Below are 27,280 nucleotides of genomic sequence, written 5' to 3'. Positions count from 1 at the left end.
AAACAAAGTTGTGGTAAATTGAATATTTGGCATTCTTAAGTCCATGTCTAAACAGACTTTAAACATTCAGAAAAACAGACCCTGATCTTTTTTGAGAAAGCATATAACTAAGTATTCTGAGTTTAATGTTCTCTTGCAAAAATACAGCTGAAGCAGCAGCTTAACTGAGAAATATTAATGAATTAGTACTATATTATCATTATGTCCCTTGCATGCACAGAAACATTTAAATATAGTCAAACAAAAATGTCTTTATGTTATGATATGTTATTTTTCAGGTATATTTGTTGAGCAGTCGTGTTCATCCAGGGGAAACCCCAGCAAGTGCTGTATTTAATGGATTCCTAGACTTTATTTTGCGTGACAATGATCCACGTGCCAAGTCACTTCGTAAACACTTTGTTTTCAAGTTGATCCCTATGTTGAATCCCGACGGTGTATCACGGGGCCATTATCGTACTGATCAGCGTGGTGTCAATCTAAACAGACTTTACCTGGATCCCAGCATTGACTTACACCCATCCATATATGCTTCAAAAAGTTGTTTAGTGTATTACCATATCATGAATAGGGTTGTTCGCGATGACGATGAGGTTGAAATTGATTTAAATTTTCCTGGAGGATTTGTGTTATCTAGTCACAACAGCCATAATCTCCATGTTTATAGAAAAGAGAAAAATTTGAATATGAATTCAAGCTCGCATACTGAAAGGAGCACTGTAAGTGCACACAGCTCTCAGAGTTTAACAAGTAGTGAATCAACTTTGAAAAGTTATTGTGGAACACCAAGACATCACGTTAATGGTGCTAGTAATCATGACTCTAAAACTTATAACAAAACTCCGAAAAGTACGCCGAGATATTCTGACGTGAATACTCCACAAGACATTGAGTGCAGCCATATAGGTAATGGGGATTTAGATATATATACTTTGAAACAGTCTAATCATAGTACAGTATTTATGTCACATACTCCAAAACCGAATAATGTCTCAGGTACTCCACGACACAGCATTACAAAATCTGAATCCCCTACAAAATATTCCTCTCCCAAAGTGGAACGTTTGAATCTCGGCGATCTAGTAGAGTCTGACAGTGACAATGCCCTTAGGAAAGAGAAATCTAACATCGCTGATTCTATAAGAATTTCTTCGTCAACTTCAAGTTTTGCAAGTAGTTACCAAGGTGAAAAAGAGAGGGTAGACAGTGATCTCAGGTTGAGACTGTCTCAAATGACTATGTCAGATGACTTTAGAGGTCGTCTTTCAAAAGGAATCAGTATTATGAGCCAAAACGTGATTGACTCAGATGATGATGAAGATATTAATACGGAAAATCTCGGAAATGAAGGATCTGAAGATGAGAATGACAATACACCATCTGTGATAACAAACACTAATGCTCCACATTTAAATCATCCTAAACTAAGGAATATACCACCATCAGATAGTGGTATAGCTTTCTATGTGGATTTACATGGACATGCTTCAAAACGAGGATGTTTTATATATGGCAATTTTCTAGAACTTGAAGACACACAAGTAAGTATGCTAAATGTTTGTGATTGTAGTGGTGTTTATGTAATCATGATTTATTTAAATGATACCTATAGCTAGCAGTTAATCTTTAGTCGATAGGGGAAATTTCCTGTTTGGTATTTTCATACTTCCTGAATTGGTAAGTTGTTACAGAAAGTTGTTACATTCACCTGTAAGATTTGCATGAAAATATTTTGGTGACTCTTGTGTGGGACTGTCACTTTAAGGTTCATATCAACACTTTGAATGATAAATACTATTGCATGCGATGATTTTTACTATGTAGAAGTTTAGACGAAACAAAAACAAAAACTGCATATATGTAGTAATACAAAAATGACTAGAGGTCTGTGTATCGGAAATAAGTGTTGAAGTATCTTGAAATAGTGTTTGTCATAGTAATTGGACATTGCTAGTGTTTTACTTCCAGTGATCTTGGTGTAACGTAAGACATGTAGTTTACTGTAAATCATCTGTTACCTGGTAGCTTCCTGATTGGAAAGTTGGCAGGTCAGGAAATTTTGAAATTAAGTGGTTTTAGCAGTAAATAACATTTTTGTTAGGATATTTAAAAAATTGAATGGTAGAAATTTAATAATATATAAACATGGTGTATTTAATTACTCATACCTTGTAGTATTTGAATGAAACAAGTCAAAAATGGTGATTTTGCTTCCCAAACAGGAAGCAAATTACTATATTAATATTAACTGTATGGAAAAGCATTATTTCACTTCACCAACAGGAAGTTTCTCCTACTGTAAATAGTAACCAGGGTTTATAGGGACAAACTCTTTAATATATTCCAAAAGTTTCAGCTGTAGAGTTCTGAAACAATCAGTTCTGTTAAAAGATCTCATTTACTATGCAACTTATTTAGAGATCTTTCTTTTTTAGCTCATCTGATTTTTTGAAAAAAAATGATGAGTTATTGTCATCACTTGAGCGGTTGTCGGCGTCGGCGTTGGCGTCGGCGTTGGCGTCGGCGTTGCCTGGTTAAGTTTTATGTTTAGGTCAGCTTTTCTCCTAAACTATCAAAGCTATTGCTTTGAAACTTGGAATACTTGTTCACCATCATAAGCTGACCCTGTATAGCAAGAAACATAACTCCATCTTGCTTTTTGCAAGATTTATGGCCCCTTTTGTACTTAGAAAATATCAGATTTCTTGGTTAAGTTTTATGTTTAGGTCAACTTTTCTCCTAAACTATCAAAGCTATTGCTTTGAAACTTGGAATACTTGTTTACCATCATAAGCAGACCCTGTACATCAAGAAACATAACTCCATCTTGCTTTTTGCAAGAATTATTGCCCCTTTTGGACTTAGAAAATCAGTTTTCTTGGTTAAGTTTTATGTTTAGGTCAGCTTTTATCCTAAACTATCAAAGCTTTTGCTTTAAAACTTGCAACACTTGTTCACCATCATAAGCTGACCCTGTACATCAAGAAACATAACTCCATCCTGCTTTTTGCAAGATTTATGGCCCCTTTTGGACTTAGAAAATATCAGATTTCTTGGTTAAGTTTTATGTTTAGGTGAACTTTTTCTCTTAAACTATCAAAGCTATTGCTTTGAAACTTGCAACACTTGTTCACCATCATAAGCAGACCCTGTACAGCAAGCAACATAACTCCATCCTGCTTTTTGCAATAATTATTGCCCCTTTTGGACTTCGAAAATCATTTTCTTGGTTGAGTATTTTGTTTAAGTATACTTTTCTCATAAACTATCAAAGCTATTGCTTTAAAACTTGCAACAGTTTTTCACCATCATAAGTGGACACTGTACATCAAGAAACATAACTCTATCCTGCTTTTTGCAAGAATGATGGCCCTTTTTAGACTTAGAAAATCATGGGTAGGACAATATTTCTATTATACAAAAAAAATCAGATGAGCGTCAGCACCTGCAAGGCGGTGCTCTTGTTTTCTTTTCTTCTTCAGTGTACAGAAACAAACTGTATTTCTGTAATGAGCTTTATTTCATAAAAGTAACTCACAGAGAAACTATTTCAGTGTCATAAACCAATTGTAACTCTCGAGAGATGCAGTGCTTTTACAGGGCCTGAATGTCAGTACTGTTGCACTGGACAGAAACCCAGGAAACAGTGTGAATGTAGTGGTCCGATGGTAACACTGTCTGACTTTGAAAACCAGGGGTTGAGTTTGAGCCCCCATTGAGGCTGCTCCAACTAAAAATTATAAACATTTGGATAAAGAGTCCTATATTTATTATGGGTGCTTTACACCATCATATCTTGCACTGTTACACCCAAAAGTTCTGCAGCTGTTGCCCATAAGGGTTACCATTCAGGCAGTGGCAACACAAACACTCCCAGAGAAGTGTCATGTGAAGCAAGTAGTCAGATATTGTAGCATTAAACCTGAGCTAAAAACAATGCAAAATTAACATGTTTTAAGAAATTATAACTTACCGGTGTATTACATGTAACAAAGACTTGAAATATGACAGTAAATCCCATGCAACCTAGTAAACCAGAATCATTAGAGTGTAAAATATATATTATCTTCAGTAATTTCCATGTTTGCATGAACCTTACTTTTTATCAGGTAGAGAACATGTTGTTTCCAAAGCTGATCTCCATGAACACTGCCCATTTTGACTTCACTGGCTGTAACTTCACTGAGAAGAACATGTATACGAGGGACAAGAGAGACGGCATGTCAAAGGAAGGCAGTGGCAGAGTAGCAATTTACAAAGCTCTTGGCATCATACATAGGTAATTTAAAAAATCAGTTTAAGTAACAGTTGTACAGCAAAATATTAATCAATTAATAATTAAACTGTCTTTGTGTAGGAATTGATTATTGAAAGGGAAATATTCCCAGATAGCTTGAACTGTAGCTATTTCAGTTTTTGGATCAGTATTATTTGGTTCTTTGCTAGGTACCAGTCAGGCTGCAGAATCTCTCCTCATTGGACAGTCTTGATATTAGAATTACTTGAGGATAACTATAGCATAAGGCAGTCTTTTTCAGATATTAGTGTATTTAGAGATAAACAGATCTGAAACATTTATAAAAAATAAGGAGCTAAGTCTCAGTAAACCTCTATAACAAAATGAGAACTTGTTTATCAATATAGATACATTTTTAGCACTTTACTTTATAATAATTTAAATGTTTGATAAAGTGATCAGAATGGTACATGATTAAATAAAGAACCCACCACTTGCCATTCTGTTGTGTATCATTTGTTTGCTCCAATGACAGTTGAAAGTGATCTTAAAATGGTGTAAATTTTCTTTCAGTTACACCCTAGAGTGTAATTATAACACTGGTCGTATGGTGAACCCTGTGCCTCAGGCATATGGGGACGACGGTAGAGCAACACCCCCTCCTTTAGCTGGTTTCCCACCAAAATACACACAGGCTCACTTCGAGGAGGTAAAACTATTATTATCTTATTCTGTTTAAAATGCTATAAAGTTTTGTCAAGATAAATTTGGTATTAAAGAAATCATTATGTGAAGGATGTATTATTACTTTGTATCCGGAAAACAATGAAGTTATTCCTATTTTCTGTACCTTAATCCCATATGATGAAATGTTGCATAAAGAAAAATATCGTCTCATTATGAAGAACAATTATGCAAAGTTATTTTAAAAGACAAATTTGTTCAGATATTTCTATGTTCCTTTTCTGCCTGACTGATACAGATGAGTCAGAATTGCAAATTCTTTGGAACTACAAAACAGTTATACTTTTTGCATAAGAAGCAAATAATGTTTAGATTACAAATAGGTCATTGTTTACTGGATATCACATACAATATGGTTAGCTTGCATGGTTGTTTGATGTGATGTGAATGCAGAAATTTTGCTTGCAAACTGAGCACTGAATCTTTACATGCACTGATGTGAACACTGAAATTTTACATGCCAAATGAACACTGAAATTTTTACAAGCAAAAAAGAAATGTTACACTGGCATTTTACATGCAAAATAAACATTGAAATTTTACATGCAATAGGTTGGTCGGGCTCTTGCCATTGCTGCTATAGATATGTATGATGTGAATCCCTGGTCTCGGTTGACACTGTCAGAACACAACTGCCTCTCTGGTGTGAGAGATTCTGTGCGTAGATTTCTCAGGAGTATACGAGGAGGCCCCAGGATTCCTCGAAACCCCTCCAAACCTCTCTCAAGAAATAACAGGTATCTTTTTTGTAGTATTAGATGATAATTGCTGTGAAAAGCTGGTTTTTAGTTCCAGGAAAATGAGACAGGTGTCTGCTGTATACTGTGAAGTCATTTATATTAATGCGGGACTGATATTCTTGGATTTCATGGTTGAATCATCCCATGATTCAAAGTAAATGCCAACAAACAACTAAAATTCCTATTTGAATCATGTTCAAAACATATCCACAAATTCACATCCCCACTAAATAGCGTTTTGGCCAAAACCACGAAATTTGCCCATGAAAATTAATGATTTCACAGTCAGTCATTTTTATTTCATGGGGATATGAATTGTTAATATCAACTTTTGAAAGTAAAATGAGTAGAAATTTTAATGTTCATTGAGATTAAAGCAAGCACAAAGTCCACAAAAATTAAACCCAAACAAATAATGATTTCACAGTTACTGAATTGTTCTCATAAAGAGGGGCTCACTTACCTTATCACTTAAGCTTTTTGGCTAATTTACTGCTATGAAGGCCTAGCATGGCTTACACTTCAGTTGTTTTACAGCTTTTCTGATTTCTATTTTGCTTCTTTAGTATAAACAATGGTTCCAACAATCAGGGCACCAGCAGAGGGTTTAGATTTGGCAACAGTAATGATAACTCTGGACCTGGTAAACAGGCATTCTCACGTCACAATTCATCAGAGTCTACAGTCTCCACATCAAGTGTAGCCTCTAGATATTCTCGCCAACCACCAGTAAACCAGAACAGACGAGAACTTGGACCTGTTAGAGAAAGTAAGATTATTTTTGAAGTAGCTGCTTTATAGACAGAGGATCTTATGTTAGTGTCTTTCCGTATTGAACATATTAACCTTTACCCTGCTAAATTTCTAAAATGGACTGGTCCATCATTCAATTTGGGCAGTGCCATTTATTATTTGAAGGGGTGTTCAGTGAAAATTTTACTGACTGAATAGTGAATTTTATCATTTTTATTCCACCAGTTTGATAAAGTCAGTGTGAGGTACTTTTTATCACTTGTTAGCTTTCCAACTGTGTTATACTTAGGTTATTTTTAAGGTTAATGTTTTTCGGCAACCTTTGTTTTTCTGTCATATCTTTGTTACTATTGCTTATATCTTACTGTAAGTTCACATAAACATTGTCCAGCATACCAACAAAGTATGTGCAGGGACTGGGCCCATCATACCCAAGGTCAAAGTCACCAAGGTGTTATACTTGGGTTATTTTTAAGGTTAATGTTTTTCGGCAACCTTTGTTTTTCTGTCATATCTTTGTTACTATTGCTTATATCTTACTGTAACTTCACATAAACATTGTCCATCATACAAACAAAGTATTTGCAGGGGCTAGGCTCATTATACGCAAGGTCAAGGTCACCAAGTTGTTATACTTGGAATTATTTTCATGTTAAATTTTTTCGAAACCTTTGTTTATAGACATATCTTTTGTATGTAAGTAGAGGTCTCTTATTCATTTTACTGTCAAATCGCCAAAAAGTGGAGCGTGCTGTCTTACAGACAGCTCTTGTTACTTGTTGTGCTTTACTGGTACATTTTGTATTTATTGTTTCATGAAAAATTAGTCTTCAATAAAAAAGTCTGATTTTAATTACCTTTTTGGAAAAATTTTCTACTTATGCTAATATTGAGTTATTAGATGCCTTCAAATTTTGTGATGTTTTGGTCATGCAAAAACGTGTTAATCTTATATGTCATCAGCAGAGGTAGACCAGTTTTTTTCTAGAAAATGTTTGGTCTCACTGTGGTCAGACTTCATTGGAATGTTGCCTGTAGTCAGTAGATGACCTGTGTTGTTTTGGGTTTAGTAAATCAAAAATCAAGGTTACAGTGACCTCAAAACTAAATATGGTTTCTGCTCAGTAACCTTTTAGCCTACTGCCTTCAGACATCGTAGGATGCTTGCCTGTCGTCAGTGAATGACCTCCATTGTTTTGGGGATGAGTAGGTCAAAGGTCAAGGTCAGAGTAACCTGGAGATTCAAAAAGGTTTCAGCTCAATGAATGAGGAATTTGTTTTGGCCTACAGTCCACAACCTTCTTAGGATGATTGCCTGTGGTCAGTAGTTGACCTTTGTGTTGGGGATCATAAGTCAAAAGGTAGCATAATAGTGATTGTGGGACTGAAAAATTGGCCATCATAGGGGCATAAGTGTTTTACAAACAGCTCTTGTTTTTTATCAAAATCTGATTATGTTACAAATACATGTATCTGGTACAGTTTACGATTGGTATATTTCCTTTACCATTTGCATTGTCCTTGGAAATTCTATCTGCTAATGACATTATGTTGAGTAATTGTATGATTTCCTGTAAAGCCATTAAGTCATTGAGTCTCGTACAATTAATTTGATGGGATAGAAATTAAAACCTGATTGTGCTAATGAACAAAAACTGAAGTATTGTTAAGGCTTAAGGGTACTGTTAATTGAAGAAGCACAAGTATAATGATTGGAGACTGACATGCCTGTTTTCATGTAACATTGTGCAATTATTGCCTCAAAGTGAAGTCAGATATCCATTTATACCAACCGAACCTAAAAGGCAACAATTATTGTTTTATCATAATACCAATATCTTCCATATGAACATTTGTAAGTGAATCCAGTCATTTGCAAAAGTATTGCATCATATTATTATGAGGTCAGTGGTGAATTGCTTAAGACAGTAATGTGTTTTTAGCTATGACCTTGAGTCAGTATGATTTTTTATCACTTATCATGTAACTGAAATATGATAATATATATATATGACTCAGCACTTAAGTGAAAATGTTTGTTGATCATTTGTAATATTTGAGCCGTGCCATGGGAAAACCAACATAGTGGCTTTGCGACCAGCATGGATCCAGACCAGCCTGCGCATCCGCGCAGTCTGGTCAGGATCCATGCTGTTGGCTAACGGTTTCTCTAATTGCAATAGGCTTTGAAAGCAAACTGCGCAGTCTGGTCAGGATCCATGCTGGTCGCAAAGCCACTATGTTGGTTTTCTCATGGCACGGCTCATTTAATCCTGCTAGCATAACACAGTAACTGTTTTGAACTATATCCCATACAATATAACTTGAGAGGGCTGTTATTAATTGTAGATAAATGATAACCGACCACAATGATGCCTATGATAGCCAGTCTCGGTGATACTTACGATAGTCACCCTTAATGATGTTTTGCAGGTTTATACATGCTATTTATATATTCATGCCTTAATTGATTTTGATCAGCTTCTATGAAGAAAACAATTGATGTTGCTTTCAGGTGTCACATTTATACATGTCTTGTCTGTTTCTTACTTTAATCATAATTTATTTTGAACAGCTACTCGATCCAATATGGGAATGAATAGAAGACGTCCGAATGCCCCAAACAACCAGCCAGTGAGTCGTTCTGCTCCCCAAGCTTCTTCATCCTCCGGATCACAACCAGTCAGTCTCACCATGACGACTGCTGCCATGGATACGAAAGAAGGGAGACAATATTCTGCTGGCAGTAACCTGTCTCAGCTCTCTAGAATGTCTAAAATGGCAGAGGATGAAAAAGTGGAACAGTTGAAAAGCATGTCAAATCTGGTATATAACTTACTGTATACATAGAAATAATTTTCAACAGAATTGTTCAATAATATGTGTTAATGCCCTAAAATGTTGTGTTGCAAGTATCCAAAAACGAATTTGATTTGGGGTCATGAAACTTGATAGCAATGATGTTCATCATGCGAGGTTGTGCTTCTGGGGTTTTATTTGGGATGTACTCCTCCCTCCACCTCCTACCCCTAATAAATTTTACTGTTTCAGCTTCTTTTATCTTGACAGCAGTGTTTCTTTATGATGTTTTGTAGTATACATACCCCCACCCACCCACGCTGACACCCCCCCCCCCCCCCCCCCCCCCCCCCCAACCCAAGGTTATGTGAAAGTTTAGTTAGTCTTGCTTTGTCAACCGGTAGCATATGACCTCACGTTGACAGTACAGTAATGACAATAAGTTGGGGCACCAGTGTTCCACGCACACAATCTATTTAAGTATAATTTTCTGTTGTTAGTATATGACCCCTACTGTTTTGGGGTTGTTAGGTTAAAGGTACTGGGCGTACTTTTTCTGAAACAGGACATTGTTTGGGCAGATGTATTTTACAAACAGGTCTTCTTGTATATAAATTGTTCATCTTTTTATGCCCCTTTTAGGCATATTGTAGCATTTGAATGTCTGCCTGTTTATTAGTCTGTCACACCTTCTTGTGTACATAACTCCTCCTCCTACAGTTTCTATCCAATTGAAATGAAACATGGTATACATTATCAGCATGAAGTAGACATGAGCATATTATACAGACTCTTTAAGTTTAATTATTTTTCCTTGAGTTCAGCCCTTTTATTTGACATTGAGATATTACAACTACATCAGAACATTAAGTGCACAACTCCAACATTTTCCATCCAGTTAAAATGAAACTTGGTATTCATCATTAACATGACAAGGACTTGCACACATTATAAGGACTGTCATTCCTGATTAATTTTTCTGGAGTTTGCCCCAATGTGGACATTGTTTATATTTATTTTTTTATTCTAACAAGTATTTTCTGGGGGCATGAGTCATAATATGTTGACATCTTTCTGGTTAATTTGATTAATGTTGTAGATGAATCTAGCTAAGAAAGGCCCAGGACCAAACAGTCGTATACCACTGCCTACAGGACGATACTTCCTTAACCTGTCCCCATCAGAGCTTCCACCACCTAAAACACCAGGGCAGAGCAACGTGCGCCCACCCAAGTCAGGTGGTGTGCGCAAGACCAGCTCAGACAGATCACTTCCTTTAGAGTCCCCAGCAAGCCATAGAGGGCTCACACCAGTTGCTCAGCTTGGGAGAGAAATCCTAGATATACCTAAAGCTAACGCAACTTCCCTGTCTCATACCCAGGCTAAGCCTACAATGATAGAGGCAAACATGAATGTGAACAACAATGAATTGTAAGTACCATCCAGTTCATAAAATTATGATATTGTTGATGCTGTTAATTTTTGGTTTGAGATGTTCAGTGTAATTATTTTGTATAATCAGTTTGTCAGTGGTGTGTTATCCATTCACATCATCAATTTCAGTGTTAACAAACTAATGTAATAATGGTCACAATTTTTATCCAGTGGTCATGAAACTTGATTTGAGTATTTTCCTCAGTAAAATCTTGGACAAGTTTGATACTGGTCACCTTGGGGTCTAAAACTAGGTCATTAATGTGTCAAATAATAACTTGTAAAAGCCACATTTTCTACTATATCTTTGTGAAACTTTGTCAGAATACTGTAATCCTAGAAATGTTCGCGAACATTATGTTTCGCGTTTTTAATACGACAGGCAATTTAGAGGCTACAAAGATTCGCGCAATACATCGGACGCGAAATATGTGAAAACTTAGTAGCTTACATACTTAACAAACAGATGCAGACAAAATTAAAGATAAGAATGGACATAACTTTTGTGATTCACTTGTCACTTATCCTTAACAAATTTTTCAATCTAAGTAACCCTGTGTGATTGTGAGCAAAATTCACATTCTGCAAGACTGTTGGCAATCACAAATCACTGTATAATAGTATGAGTGTACATGAAATCAGTCCAATATATCTGTATGGAATTTAGTTAGTAGACAAAAAATGATTGAAATATAAGTACATGTAGTGCAAAATCTGGTCCTATATATATTTATTATACTAACTGTCGAGAAAATGAAGCTTACGCTTCAATTCATTCTGTCAAGTCGGGTGTGAAAATGAAATTAAAATCATATGAACATTACGATAACGAGATAAGAGAATTAAAACTGCAGTATGTAAATGATATATGTAAATAAAATTATTATACATGATAAAACATTTTAGTAATTATACATGCATACTTATATCGGGAAGAAGCTTTGCAGCTGACTACCATTGAAAACTACAAACTTTTGTGTTTTCATGGTAGCTGATATATTAAATGTTGGTCAAATTTGAAAGTAGGTTTTAAAAGGTTGATAATAAGGTTAGGAGGTCAACTCCTAGAAAAAATCTTCACATGATCTTCATGAAACTTGATTGAAATATTTGTTTGGGTCACCTAGAGTTTTAAAACAGGTTAAGTTAGTATAACCTTGTTTACACTTCAGAGGCCACCTTTTCTGCCAGATCTATATGAAACTTAGTCTAAATGTTTTATTACTTTAAAGTCAAGGTCATATTTTAAAGCTGGTTATGTCAGGTCAAAGACTAGATCACTGGTTCAGATAGCAGGAAAATCTTGTTAACTTTAAAGAATCCACACTTTTTATTTGGTCTTCACAAAATCTAGTAAGGATACTTGTCTTTATAATATGTAGGTCAAATATGTAATTGGGTTAGCATTGGTTTAAAACTAGGTCACCAGGTTCAGATGCCTATTATTATATCACTCGGGCGGCGCCCTCGTGATATAATTCCTTCGCATCTGAACTCCAAACAATGATTTATTCAACGACAATTCACTGGATGAGATATATTATTTCTTAAATAAACACGATTTACACTCCAGAGGCTACATTTTCTGCCTAATATGCATGAAACTTGACCATAAAATTGGTTTTCATGAAATCTGTGCCATTTGGAAAATAGGTCATCTCTGGTCAAAAACAAGGTCACTGGGAAAAAATTAACCTTAACTTTGTTAATACTGTAGAGTCCAATTTTTTCTGTCTGGTCTGTATGAGACCTTGTTCAAATGTTTGTCTTTAAAAATTATAGGTCAAGTTTTATTTTTGCTGTGTTCAAAACTAGGTCATATTTAGGTTAAAACATAGGGAATCTTGTTTACCTAATCTTCTTGATTTTTGTCGGTGAAATCAAAAGACTTGTTGGAACTTGGTCATGTGAGGTAAAAAACTAGGTCAGATCAGAGAAGAACTTTGTAAACATACTAGAGGCCATATTTTTTTCTACACAGTCTTCAAGAAACCTTGTAAAGTCATAGACAAGCTTTGTAAACATTCAAAAGGCCACAATTTCTACCTGATTTACATTTAAAGTATGTTTAGAATGTTTGTCTTAATGAAGCCTCTCTTAAATATAGGTCATGTTGGGTAAGAATTAGGTCAGATGAGCATTTGCCGCTACAATGTCGTAACATTGATATACAATTGTTACATTATATTGTCAGATTCAGTCTTCTTTGTTTAGTAAGAAAACAAATTGCATGCTGTGAGAATGTATTAAGTATTGATTTATTAAAATACTGCTTTAACAGAGAATCTCAGAAAAGACGTAGAAGGTACACCATGCTGAAGAGACGTAATTTAACAAACCAGTCACCTGGTTCGGGTAAAAACAGTAGTGGTAATATCCGCACTGTTGTTAGGCCCGCACAGGATTCAGGAAGTGAAGCAGATAAAGGCGGGAAGTCAAGACGGAAGAGGAAGAAGTCTTCAAGGAAAAATATTTCATTGGCTTCCCCATCATCTGATGAAACCGGACAAGGTGAGAAATGAGTTGTCATTTCAAAAATTAATTGATTCCTAGTAGCATGTTGTGTGAGAAGTCTTTAAAAAGATTTATGTTTTAATTTAACACTTCAGCATGTTTTTTTTCACATCTTGATAATTCATACAGCAGCACTGTACTGACTTGTTGTGTTATCAGCAATTGATAACTGAAAATGATTAGATTTATTTTGCCAACTTTTCCTATGTATCTCTCCTTGTTGCATCCACATTGCATGCAGTCTAGTTTGATTTTGTTGTTTTTGGAATAGAGCATGGATATGTATACAGTATTGGGCTAAATAAAGCTGTTTTTATGTTTTATTTTCATTCGAGGAAAATACCAGATTCCTTAGAAATTTAATGTTATTTTAAAATAATATGTTTGTATATCTACTTTATACCTTAAAAACTTTTTTTAAAAGTTTAAGGAAAGGACAAAGCAGTTATTGCATGTGTTTGTTTCACTTTTGAGCTGATTCTGGGTAGATTTGCAAAACCTTGACTTGTCATAAAGAAACAGTTTCATATAGCCTGGAATATTTTTAACAGATTGCATGATATAATAGTGTTTCTGTTGCATGCACCAAGAATTGTCTAGGTTTCTTTTTGGGATTTCAATTTTTGCCTAAAATTTTCTTATCTTTCAATGATCCAGGTAGTTTATTGCCTAATATCTTGCAGCAAGAGTAATCGGGTTTTCAAATTTGTCAGGAAATATCATACAGAATTGAAATGAAATTTAGAGTACAGCTGTTGAAAGAAATGATACTACATTGTAGTCAGATATTTAAAATTGAGTTTATACTCTGACAGTGTTTTATTGTTTTATGAATATTTACATGTTCCATAGTTCAAGGACCCTTATTTAAACCTGTGCCAGGTATAAATGTTTTAATTGTCATTATATGTAAAGCTTTCTAACTTGTTTCTAACATGTATTAATGCAGACCTTTTTCAAATAAACGCTTTAATTTATTGTCTGATTTACACCATTCTTAACAGAATGTTTTAAAAAAGATAGTTTCATGAAAATTAATAAGATCACTGCAGGGCTAACGGATTTTGCATTTACATACATTCAATGCATTTTATACTAATTGAAAGCGTCTTCTTTGTATTTCTTAAAATGTATGTCCACTTCAGGCTAGACTCACTACACTTTATATGTTTTTTGTCATGCCTACTATTCATCTTGCCCAGCTGGTTCAATAGGTAGAGCTTAAGACTAGGAATAGAGAGTTCAGTTTTTTTTCGCCAGTGTAATGGTTACTTTTTCTCCAGTCAATTTTTTGGGGGCAGAAAAACTGGGCTTTTACACCAAGCGTATCATTATTATGTTTTCTGTGTTAATTTGAAAGAAAGAGAATGTCTTAAGTAATTCGCCCTCCACCTGTGCAGGGTGTTGTCACTTACTTGTGGAGAACAAGTTTGTTTGGTTCAGAAACCAGAAATACTGTACAAGTTAATTGAGCTCTGAAATACTGTTGAAAAATGGCATTAAACCCTGTCATTTAAACAGACTTTTCAAAGTTTCATGAAAAGTGATCGCTATCATATTAGAAATGCAATAAATTGAATTTCTTTTACTTGCATGGTTTTGATTATTTTTCATTTATCCTTTTACACCTAGCCATTCAAGTTACAAAAAAATACCAATGGGTTTATTGTGAATAAAATGAAGAGAAAAATTGAAGAAAGGGAGATATATTACTTTACATTGCATAATTTATTTGGAAAAAAAATCTATCAATAAATTCCATTTGAATGAAAGAACGAAAGTTTTTACATTTTTCCCTTGTCAGCTTCAAATTAATATAACGGAATTTAATATAATAGCTTTAGAATTGAAATACCGTAACACAATAGAAAAAGTAAATTTGTAGACTCCCTGTCATAATGGCTGGTATTTTACAGCATTGATTAATATGGGAAAGTGAATTTTATTTTATTATTCACACGTTATCTTTTTGAAAATATTTGTTTACATTGTAGTTAAGTTGTCATATACAGAGCACCTATTGTGACAAAATGAAAGATAAAAAAAACTTCTTCATAATGTAAATGTTGGATTACAATTTCAGTTTAATTTTATTCAGTATGATTCTTAAATCTTCTTTTCTAGAAATTGTTAAATCACCAGAAAAACAGTTTACTTTATAACATTGTTTGTAAATGTTGTTAGTTAAATATAAATACAAATACATGGCATTTATATAGTGCAAAAGTTATAAAACTTTACAATTACATAACATTTGTACATTACATTAGTAAAGCATTTTAGTAATCATAATAGAAGAATTGTTATGAAATGTGTAAATCAGACAAGAATAAAATATAGCCGCTCTATTTCCTTTCACTGCTGTTAATTTCGTGTAATCAGTTTAACTGAAATAACTAATGAAATATAGAACTATACAGTTTGATCCACTTTTTCCATAACAAGGCTTTTTGCTGATAAGAAAATTCCATTGATATTATACATCAGCCTGAAAGGAAATAATTCCATTAATATTATACATCAGTCAGAAAGAAATAATTCCATTAATATATACATCAGTCTGAAAGGAAGTAATTCCATTATACATCAGCCTGAAAGGAAATAATTCCATTAATATTATACATCAGTCAGAAAGAAATAATTCCATTAATATTATACATCAGTCTGAAAAGAAGTTATTCCATTAATAAATTATACATCAGTCTGAAAGGAAGTAATTCCATTATACATCAGTCTGAAAGGAAGTAATTCCATTAATAAATTATACATCAGTCTGAAAGGAAGTAATTCCATTAATAAATTATACATCAGTCTGAAAGGAAATAATTCCATTAATAAATTATACATCAGTCTGAAAGGAAGTAATTCCATTAATAAATTATACATCAGTCTGAAAGGAAGTAATTCCATTAATAAATTATACATCAGTCTGAAAGGAAGTAATTCCATTATACATCAGTCTGAAAGGAAGTAATTCCATTAATAAATTATACATTAGTCTGAAAGGAAGTAATTCCATTAATAAATTATACATCAGTCTGAAAGGAAGTAATTCCATTAATAAATTATACATCAGTCTGAAAGGAAGTAATTCCATTAATAAATTATACATCAGTCCGGAAGGAAGTAATTATATTGATATTATACATCAGTCTGAAAGGAAGTAATTCCATTGACATTATACATCTAGTGATCATGAGTCTGAAAGGAAGTTATTCCATTGATATTATACATCAGTTTGAAAGGAACTTTTTAAAGTTTCAATTGAATATATCATCAAGAAACGATTTTCATGGGATATTTCCAGTATATAGTTTCCATTAATTTTGTATTCAGCCATTTTTTGACTCAGAAATCCTAAAAATTCATTTTTGACTTAAGATGTGAATGGATTGTTGTAAAACTTTTAGGATATCTTAGTTCACATAAAACCTTTCAGTTTTTTCGAAATTGTGATTTGTCCAACTTTCCTGATGGAAAAGTAGATTTTTGGCCACAAAATTGACATTTTAACAATTTAATCAGATGGCACTACCACCTTAGGAATCCTGTAGAATGATATTTAGTAGTTTACATCTGGATCCTGCAAAAATAAAGCTACAGTTTATGAAAAACCTTGGATCAGACAGTTGACAGTAGATCTTATCATTCTGTAGTAAACATTCTGTACAAGTATATTAGCTTCTTTTATGTGTGTCACAGTTTTGATAGGTCCTTCTGTGTAAGTTTGTGCATTTAATATATTAAAGATCTGTGCCTTTTACTTGAAAAATGACCACTTTAACATTGAGCATTTTAAAAAGTCAACTGCAAGTTTTGATTTAATTTTACAAAATAACTAAGCTACAGTAATTGCTACTGTTCTATGATGGTGAATATCTAACACATGGTTTGCAAAGTGTTTCTATCTGTGCTGAGAAACTATTGGGTAATGGGCAGCAGCTTGTCAATCAATTATATTCTATCAATGTGCACCACTGTTACATATTTTATGTCACAATTGCTTTCATAGAATGACATTGGTTCTATCTGTATCTCAAATATTCACACTCATAGGTATGTTACAAATATGAGCACATTAACAAAATATATGTGGTACACTGGTAGTGCAGTTATAGAGAGGATATTTGTTTGTTTCAGTGTAAGATCAAAATATCATTAATAGAATGAATACCAGGTGGATATATAAGATCTGGTGTTCTTGAGTAAAAAGATTAGGAGAATCTTACATTCCTGCCTGTGTAGGACAGTGTTTTTCAAACACAAGGGACAGTGAGACATGAGAAACCAAGGGCCAGAAATGTTTCGTATCTGCACAATAATTGTCCCAAGGGTTGGCATAAACACCTTTCTGACACAGACAGACATGTAAGATCATTTTGTCCTGCCATTGCAAAATGTTCAAAGATATAGTAAACTAAAATTGTACATGTGGTTTATGACATCATAATCTGTGCATGTTGCTTGTCTTTTCCCTAGGGAATAGATTAAAGATGTTAAGATATCCTGCTAACCCCACTTAATAGGTGAGAAATTTTGATCTTGCATGTAAATCAAACATATTTTCTCTGAATTTTATGTCTTTTCAATTGTTTTAACCCAACTTTACTCTCTATGTAAGGTCTGTACTGGAAAATATGTTTTTACTTGTGAAATTACCAGATTATAATTCACTAGCTATTCTATTTCAAACATGTAATAAAATACACATTTAAATTACATAATCTGTACCATATCAAATATCAAAGTTTTTCTATAAATAAGAATGGCTATTATCCAGTTTTTGCCTGACAAGCATTTTTAGCCCACAATGGAAACCTGTCCTTATTATTTTGATTAAGTTGTCATAGAATCCAGAAACATTGAAATGGTTGTTCAGTATCCATGACAACTTAGCGGAAAATATCCTGACAGAAGCAGGCAGATGAAATAATTAAATGTATCACTTTTGAAATGAATATCTTGTTTCCAGTAATAACCTGTCACAAATGTAACAGAAAAAACCTATAAATTGAATCTGATTGAGTGTTAGTTTTTTCTGTTGAAGCAATGTTTTTTCATAGGCTATGAGAAGTACTTAATGAAGAGAGTGATAATTTCCTGAAGGACCTGTAAGCTTTATATATATATGAGCTGCACCATGAGAAAACCAACATAGTGCATTTGCAACCAGCATGGATCCAGACCAGCCTGCGCATCCGCGCAGTCTGGTCAGGATCCATGCTGTTCGCTAACAGTTTCTCTAATTGCAGTAGGCTTAAAAGGAAGCGAACAGCATGGATCCTGAACAGACTGCGCGGATGCGCAAGCTGGTCTGGATCCATGCTGGTTGCAAATGCACTATGTTGGTTATCTCATGGCGCGGCTCATATCATGCTTTTTTTATAGCTGATAATAAGTTTTGAAATAAGTTCCTCTTATATACATTAAAATATATATTTCTTTTCTTCTGTAATGAATTAAGATATTATTGTTCACAGACAAAATATGTCTATATCTCTGAAATGATTTAAATTATCTAAGAATTAAATTTAGCAGTCAGTTTCACATTGATGTTACACTATGATTATTTTCTTGTCAGGAAAATGAGATTTATAGTTTTCTGCATGCTTTGTTGAATTTTTTAGCTCATCTGAACTTTGTTCAGGATGAGCTATTAGTATAGGTTTGTGGTGTGGCATCCATCGTCTACTGTCAGTATTTTTAGCTAATCATCTTCCAAGAAACTTCTGCTCTTAATTACTCCAAACCTATTTTGAGCATCCTGGCATGAACCTCTCACATTAGTCTGTCCAAATTATTCAGCTGGATTCCTGATAGGGGTAAGGAGAGCTAAATTATGGAAGAGCATTTTAGTGACTTTTTGTCACGAATCACCTCATACATCCTCACCAAAATTTCCTTCTTCACATAATGTTTCTGTTTTTTCATTACTGACATGCTTTTATTATTGTGTTACATACTCCTAGTTCCATGTGCAATACATTTTGGAAGGCTGCATGTTTGATTGTTGTTCCAATTGGATTTGGTTGTTGTTTTTTGGTCTGTATCATTCTAGTATGGACCTAACTCAAGTTTGTTCAAATGGGCTTCCTTTTAAGGGCTGCCAGAGTAGAAAAAACCTTTAAATAACTTTTTCTCATGAACTGCCTGATTGATCTTATACCAGACATGACCTGTAGCATCCTTGGATGAACCTTCTCAAGTTTGTTCATGTAGAGTTGCTTGAATGCACTTACAGCTACAGTAGAAAAAAACCTATAAGCAACTACTTCCCATGAATTTATTGGTAGGTCACATGTTCACCAAACTTGGAAGAAGCATCTTTGCATGGGCATTTTTCTAGTTTGTGCCAGTGATTCTGCTTGACCGCCTCTTTCTTACCTGGCTCATTATATCTGTCACATTTTGGGATGAATTATTTCTTGAGCTAAAGACAATATTGCATTTCATAATATAGTATGAAGGTCAAAACGATCATGAGACTTAAGGGTGACATCATGGTCCTCTTCTTTTATCATATCCCTTTAATGTTTTTGATCTGTATACATTCATTATAATGATACTTTTTTTATTATATTACCATATTTTAGTATTCTCCAACATGCAATATTTTACCTATAGTTTCACATTGGCTGAGTGCTTAAAGTCATTGACTTTGAATCACCCCTCACTAAAGTGGGTTTGATACCTCACTTCTGGTGTAGAATTCATCCTGTGAGCTGGCTAGTGGAAGGTCAGTGGTTCTACGTAGGTGCTTGACTGTGCCTGAAACAATGTAAGGAGGAAGACTGATGTCTTAGAATCTTCCTCCACCATCAAAAGCTGGAAAAGTTGCTAAATGATCAGTGTCAGCATAACTTCAAAGAAAAAAGAATCAACAAAAGGCAGTAATTAAAGCATTAAACTTGCACTGAATTCTTACATGCAAAAATTTGTATGATGTCAGTGAATAGTGAGGTCGATGCTATATACCATATTATCTCGAACTTCTAGTTGTTGTTATTTTGAATATCAGTCTTACACCAAATGATTAGTAAGATTTCATACATTCTATGTTTTGTTGCACAGTTGACTTTACTTTGATCACCGGTGTTGGTGTGGCAGGAAGTGCTGTGACCCTGTCTCCAAGGTAACCAATCGCATGTTCAAATCATGTGACCTCACCATGACACCATGGTGACCTTTATACTTTTGCAGCTTTTCCATGTTCTTCATGTTCAAAGGGGGCATAATCAAAGTTATACTATTCTACAGAAATTAATGGAATTCCCAGAACCATTTTATAGTTTATCTAAGCTGTAAGCTAACACTGTAACCATTGATGATTTATTTCATCTAAAGATGTAGTTTTAGTTGTCTTTTTAGGTAGACATTGTCTAATTTTAGAATGTTAACTTTGATCATGCTGTTTTACTGCTAACATTTTAAACTATTGCATGGCATACAAACAATTATGTAGCTGAAAGAACCCTCACAGAATACTAAGTAATGCATGGAGTGGATGACACCAGTTTTTGCATAAAACGGTTCAAAACACAGCATTTCTTAATTTATGTTGTTTTTTTTTTGCTTTGGGGATTGGATCGACAAAGAAATTTTAAAGAGACTTAAGTGGTACATTTATTAGATAAAAACTGTTTGTTGACTTTTCTTCTTTTGTTACAAAATTGTGTATTTGAGAATGCTGTAACTCTTTGATAAGCGTAAAACCTTTGGATACATTTTAGACATGAGAACATTTTGCCAAGTTAAAACTTTTAGAGGTTTCTTTTTTGCCAAAATATCTTGTTTTCTTTACTGGCTTTTACTAAATTCTGTAACTGGTATTTTTGCTGCTTGCATGTTTTGGTTGAAATTTTCAGAACATGTTTTCTAGCTAATACTGAGCATGAGGCACTAATAGAGGCTTTAGGATTGTTGGATGTCTTGTCCATTTATCAATCTACACTTTCTGTAAAGAATATCTCCTCCAAAATCTCCATGCTAATTTCAACAAAACTTAATAGAAATACATGTATAATGTTTGGTCAGAATCTTCACATCAGAAACTGCTTTGTAAATCTTCTTTGATGAATCCGTGCAGGCCATCTTTCAAAGAAATTTTGCAGAAGTTTTCTTTTTATGACTCTACCTCCATGTTTTACATTTTTAGCTGTGAAACTTGGGTGAGCATACCAAGGACTATGATGTCCATCTTGTTTAAGTGACTGCTTTTATATCTTCTACTTTTATGCATAAATACTTAGTGGGTGTAATCTGCAATTATTTCGTTACACAGCTGAATCACAAAGGTATTTATTACCAAAACACATATATACACATATGTTTATAGAAACTTAATGTAATTGTTTAGCGGAATTATTAAAATCTAATATTATGTGAATGGCTTGTGCTATATTTAGGCTTGCATTGTTTATAACCTTTTTAGAGCTTTGTATATGCTGTCTTGGTTAATTCAGGTACATGTGTACTTATTATAGCAGGGCTCTCGCGACTGGGCGACTTGAGCGAAATAGGCGCTCTAGAACTTCAAACTTCGCTCAGATCTAACCTCAAAGCGAAATGCAAGTCGCCCGATTTTCTTTGATTTCCGCACTCGCTAATTACTGCTACCCAGACTGTTGACAATTTGCACCGTGTCATATAATGAGTGTCGAATACACAAACACACGCCGGCAGCATAATTTAAGCTCCGCCTACCTCAGGTACTTGCGAGATTATCCCGAGAAGTGTGAAAGCGAATCAAATTATCCGATACACCAGAGTCTATTGTGTTAAGCCAATCAGCGCCGCGCTTACGTCTTTGACACTTCGCGTTAATTGTCAACGGGTAAGGCTATTTTCCATAGGGCAAACGAACCACTGTGGCCATAGTCGACCTAACCCTAACCTCTAGTCAGTATATTAGAGTCATAATTTTAGTGGTGCAAAGCCTGGACTATGGCCGACAAAACTATAGAAAGTAGTGTTTCCCATTGTCAACAGGTTCGAGTGCAAAAAAAAAAACTAGAGCGCCGTCGGGTATTTCCGGATACTTTATGTCTTCAAAGACATATTTGGGAAAACAAGTAGAATTTCGCGCCGCCATATATCCGAAAAATAAAAGGAGCTTCTTACCGGCCTTTGACTCTAGTTTCCAATATGCTATATAAACGGAACGCATCTGTAAACAGGGAACCATGCGCCAGTTTAATTTCGGGTATAGTCGGATAGTGCGGGTAATCTCGGATACTAAAAATATTTTAAAAAAATAATGTAACAAGTGTCTTTTAGAAACAGTGCAAGTATTCTATTTCTTAGTTAAACAGAAACATGATTTATGACAATAAACTTTTACATTTCGTAGCTAAACAGAAACATGATTTATGACAATGAACTCTTACATTTCGTAGCTAAACAGAAATATGATATGACAATAAACTTTCAATTTCGTAGCTTAACAGAAACCTAATTTATGACAATATTTTGTTCATTGTCCTAAGTCAACAGAAATCAGACTTATGACAACATTTCGTAGTTTAACAAAAACATATTTAAATGAAAATATTATTTTTCCATTTCGTTGCTTCATAGAAACATGATTTATGACATTTTTTTTCATTTTCGTATGTTAACAGAAACCCAATTTATGACAATACACTTTTAACGAGTTTCAGAGTTTCATTGCATAACACGGCTGCAGTATTTAACAGTAGAGACATTCAAAAGGAAACCCTTGAATCTCCTCCTCTGACATTATTTCAAACTCAATATCTGTACATTTTCTATGAAAGAAACGGAAACAACGCTGACAACCAATCCACCCAGAATCATCATCAGTACCATCGCATCTGTAACACTTGTTTGGGTCAATCGGCATGTTATCATCAGAGTCGTCCTGCACGGAGAAATCACTACCTTCGTCATCAGAATATACGACCTCGGCCTTTTTTATTTTTTTAATGACACTTTTCATTTTGGCCAATTTTTCCTTTTCCTCCTCCTTCTGTTTTTTCTTCAGAAGACGCTGCTCGGCCTTAATTTGTTTCTCTTTTTCCCTTTCAAGACGTTTTTGTTCCCTTTGCACTTTGCGCCTTTGCTTTTCAGCCTCCTCTTCCTCCTTCTTTCTCTTTTTTTCACTCAGTATTTTACGAAATTCTTCCCCTGTAATTGCTTTTGGCAATATTTCTCTTTTGAAACTTCTCTTCTTTGTTGTTTTAGGCTTCGGAATATTCAGGATCTTGCTCATTGGCGATGCAGCCCCCGATGTTGAAGGTTGCGGACTTAAACTATTATCAGTGGTGACTTTTACGTTTACTGTAATTATCGACTTTGGGTCAATATTCTCCTTCTCCTTCGATGCTTCATCTTGCTTTTCATTCTCAGTCTGTTTCTCTTTATTAACCATCTGACGGGTTTCATTCTGTTTTGCAACTGTTTGTTCTACTTGTCTCATCTGAGTGTCTGGTCTGCTTTCCTCATCTTGGGCTGTTTCTGTCTGTTCAGTTGTTCTATTATCTTCTGTTTCATTTGATTTACTTTCTTTTTGTCTGAACAGAATGCTTGTTTGAAACTTGTCAGTCTTTAATACTTTGTCTTTATCTAATGGAAAAAGGCCTGCGTCTCTGAATCCATTCACAGCATTCTCAACCTTTGATGCATTTACCCATGCCTTTTTGAATATCGCAGCAAATTCAAACTTTGTCACATACTGACCTACATGATCTATCTGCCATTCACGTAAAGAAGATTTCCATGTTTCCTTTAGGGACGAAAACAGTCTTAGATCACATGGCTGCATTAGATGACTAGCATGTTCCAGTAGGCAATATAATATGATCCCATTATCTTTACATACATCAGATGCTTCAATAGTCATATGTGTTTTATGTCCATCAACAAACAAAATTACTGGCTTTTTCACCTGCCTTTCTTCTATATCTGGGATGAAAACGGTTTTCAGCCACATGACAAACAATTCACTATCCATCCATCCGTTTTCTGACCTCCCCAATACTGCATCATCAAACCCCTCTAACATATTTCTGGTAAATCTCTGCCCAGCAAACACTATCATCGGGCGCAGATAATGAGCAGCGGCGCTCATTCCAGCCATAACTGTTATCTGTGATCTATCTGACGCAGTTATATTATAAACCGATTTTGCACCTCTTAGACCCAGAACATGCCCCGTTTTTGGACACATACTGAACCCTGTCTCATCGGCGTTGTACAGCCGCGTTGGGTCTAGAAGTATGACTGGATCAGGGACAGTATCCTTAATGAAAGACTCGAAATCTGTGAACCACTTTTCAACATGTTCAGGTTTAATGACTGCCCTTTCTTTACCTAACTGTCTCGGCGATCTTAACGAAATTTCAGGATGCCTGTTCATAAAACTGTAGTACCAATCTTTACCTGGTCTGTCATCTTTACAACGATTTGGTCTACCATCTGCCCGGATTATTTTTTGCACAACGTCCAGTAGCTCTTGTTTACTACGTCCATACCCTATTTTTGACATGTCTGTCAACCACTTAACGATTCGGGATTCCTCTTCCGAAGATAAAAGAGTTGGAGATCCCTGAAAGCTCTCAACGGATGATTTACCAACAACCTTATCATAGATAGTTGTTCTTGGGACACCATACAATTTTGATGCCTTTAAATAGCCCATCGATTTTGACTTAACAGCATGCACTGCATTTTGCAGAGCTACTTTGTCGTATTGTTTCCCTTTCAATTGCCTACTCATCCTGCCGAAATAAAAAAGATAAATGTTAGCTAGAGAATCTAGCCGTATCTTACTTTAAATTAAACATGTCTATATCTACTAGATCAAAATTATAGTACGTATCTAATGTGTGCAAAAAAATAACTTTTTATTATTATTATTTGTTTTGCAACAGTCAAGATGAAGATTTAATATCATTTTCAGTTTTGAAAAACAGGTATCCGGCAATACCCGAAACATATTACATTGTGTCGGGTCTCCGGATACCTACACTATTGTGCTTAAATGACCTTCAAACATTCCAGAATCTGGTGGAATCACGTGTTTACAAATAATCAATACACACTTTAAACTCTGATACACTGTAATCGTAGAAGTTGAATCAAACTGAAAAAATCAATACATGCAGTACGCTTAGCGGACGGTTTAAATTCGATGTAAAATATTACTGTACCTGTAACACTGGACCTTTCCGTTCCTTGTTTTTAAAAACTCCCGCTCGTAAAACTTTTAAACCGGAAAAGGAAAGCTATATTCTCTGCTCATGCGCACTGCAGGTTTCGAGTATGATTAAAATTAACGGAAACGCCGATTGGTTAAAACTATCCGAGTTAAAACTATATCCGAGATTACCCGACGGCGCTCTAATGTTTTATTTAAGAAACTGCTGATTAACCATGCGATTAATTGGAATATGGTACACAATTATTTGTTATCTATGATAAAAGAACGACATGTAATGTATTAACTACGTTAAATTGACTTCCATCGATGAATTTATTTGAATATGTATTTCTAGATTACTGTACACATTTTACTTTCAGTTTTATATTTCGAGTGAGATACTGACATTTCTCGGTGAATGACTCGGTGCAAAGAGCTATAAAAAATAAATACACTTCTACTTCTTTGCTGGTGTTAATAATAAACACTTCATACATGTACAAGATATAACCAAAATTCGGCGGGTTACATTTATAGCATAGGCTTGAATTTTGAAAACGACTTTTTTCAGAATTTTGTAACAAAACGATAACCACTGTATTGGAAATGATCTAACTAAGAAAATGAATGGTCACATCAATGTTTTTTATCAAGAAACAAGAAAATTACAGCCACCTTTCGAATCACTCAACATCATTGCGGTAGAAAAAGTCTTCCCACTTCTCCCTAAAGTCTCCCCACTTCTCCCTAAATCAGCTTGAGGGAGAAGTGACTTCTCCCAAAAATTTGGACCTAGCTAGACCCCTGTTATAGCTATAAATAGATGTCATACTTGCATTTTAACATATGATTTAACTCAGCGTTTGTAGGTTTCATTCTGTACTAGATGTTAAATATTAGTTACTCTTTTCATGGCATTTCATACAGTTGTGTAGGACAATAAATGATGGACCAGTCCTTTTTTAGAAATTTAGAAGCCTAAATGTTAATATAACAAAGTACTGAGAAGGATGTAGAATCTTTAGAATTTCGGCCAAGGACTTCAATAATATTAGTAGAGCATCTAATTTATTTTGGTATTGCCTGTTATTTTGCTTTATTTTCTGTCCTTGGTATTTAACAACATTGTGCAGAATAGTCATGTTTTTGATGTCCTGGGTATTTATGAGAGAAACCTTTTGTAGTATTGTTAATGTGGGACTGGGGTTAGACATTTGAAACCTTTATGTTCTCGATTCTCTGTGAAATTGAAAATTTAGTTCTATATTAACATTTGTTATGGCTCTCTGATGGATTGGGAACTCTCATGTTCTGTTCTTAGAAGAATAATAGTCACCTGATACTTCTCTAATTAAGTGTCTGCCATAATGATAATTGTAAGATATTGACAGTTTTCTCTGATACTAAATTCCTTAAATAATATTTTGATGAATAAGGAAGCTGTTAAGGTACAAACATGCATGAAGGATGACATGCATGAACTGTTTACTAGAGCAACAGTTGTAGAGAAATAAGTTAGTGTATTAGTTTAGTTTTCCTAAGTGATAGTGTTTTTCAAAACAAATATTTATCAAAATATGGCAATGCAATTCTTGTAAGCTGCTCACCTCTCTTTTATAACAAAATAAAAACTTAGTTATATTATCACAATTTTTAGTGGTCACTTAGTTATTTTATCACCATTTTTGGTGGTTCCTGCAGCTAGTGACTATCATATAGTTTTTTTTTATTGTCTCTGTATTGCTAGCTAGTACTGATCATCTGATGCTTCAAAAATTTTTTCAGGAGTTTGTGGATTTGAAGTGAATTTTGCTTTAATCTTTTCAAATTACTATTGTCAATGAATAATTGTCTACTGTAACAATAATAATTATTATGTGAATCTCTTCTTCTAACTTA

General features: G+C 34.4%; 1 protein-coding gene across 8 annotated transcripts in view; it reads left to right on the top strand.

The window, feature by feature from the left end:
- The window catches only part of LOC123525830 (cytosolic carboxypeptidase-like protein 5), a 64,136-nt gene that overhangs the window by 26,875 nt on the left and 9,981 nt on the right, over nucleotides 1-27,280 (top strand). For 3 of the 8 annotated variants that reach the window (XM_053538209.1, XM_053538210.1, XM_053538208.1), the window contains exons 7-16: nucleotides 279-1,541; nucleotides 4,110-4,279; nucleotides 4,811-4,946; nucleotides 5,534-5,718; nucleotides 6,288-6,490; nucleotides 9,050-9,300; nucleotides 10,373-10,704; nucleotides 12,989-13,218; nucleotides 14,074-14,103; nucleotides 20,293-20,353. In XM_053538209.1, the coding sequence (XP_053394184.1) occupies nucleotides 279-1,541; nucleotides 4,110-4,279; nucleotides 4,811-4,946; nucleotides 5,534-5,718; nucleotides 6,288-6,490; nucleotides 9,050-9,300; nucleotides 10,373-10,704; nucleotides 12,989-13,218; nucleotides 14,074-14,103; nucleotides 20,293-20,353 (2,861 nt within the window). The remainder of the gene's footprint in view (nucleotides 1-278; nucleotides 1,542-4,109; nucleotides 4,280-4,810; nucleotides 4,947-5,533; nucleotides 5,719-6,287; nucleotides 6,491-9,049; nucleotides 9,301-10,372; nucleotides 10,705-12,988; nucleotides 13,219-14,073; nucleotides 14,104-20,292; nucleotides 20,354-27,280) is intronic. The other 5 variants (XM_053538212.1, XM_053538211.1, XM_053538215.1 and 2 more) reach the window with 3 other exon arrangements.

This window comes from Mercenaria mercenaria, chromosome 3 (genome assembly GCF_021730395.1).
Source record: "Mercenaria mercenaria strain notata chromosome 3, MADL_Memer_1, whole genome shotgun sequence".
NCBI classification, from domain to species: domain Eukaryota; kingdom Metazoa; phylum Mollusca; class Bivalvia; order Venerida; family Veneridae; genus Mercenaria; species Mercenaria mercenaria.
Note: the sequence above shows the minus strand (reverse complement) of the source record. Positions and strands in the feature narration are given on the sequence as shown.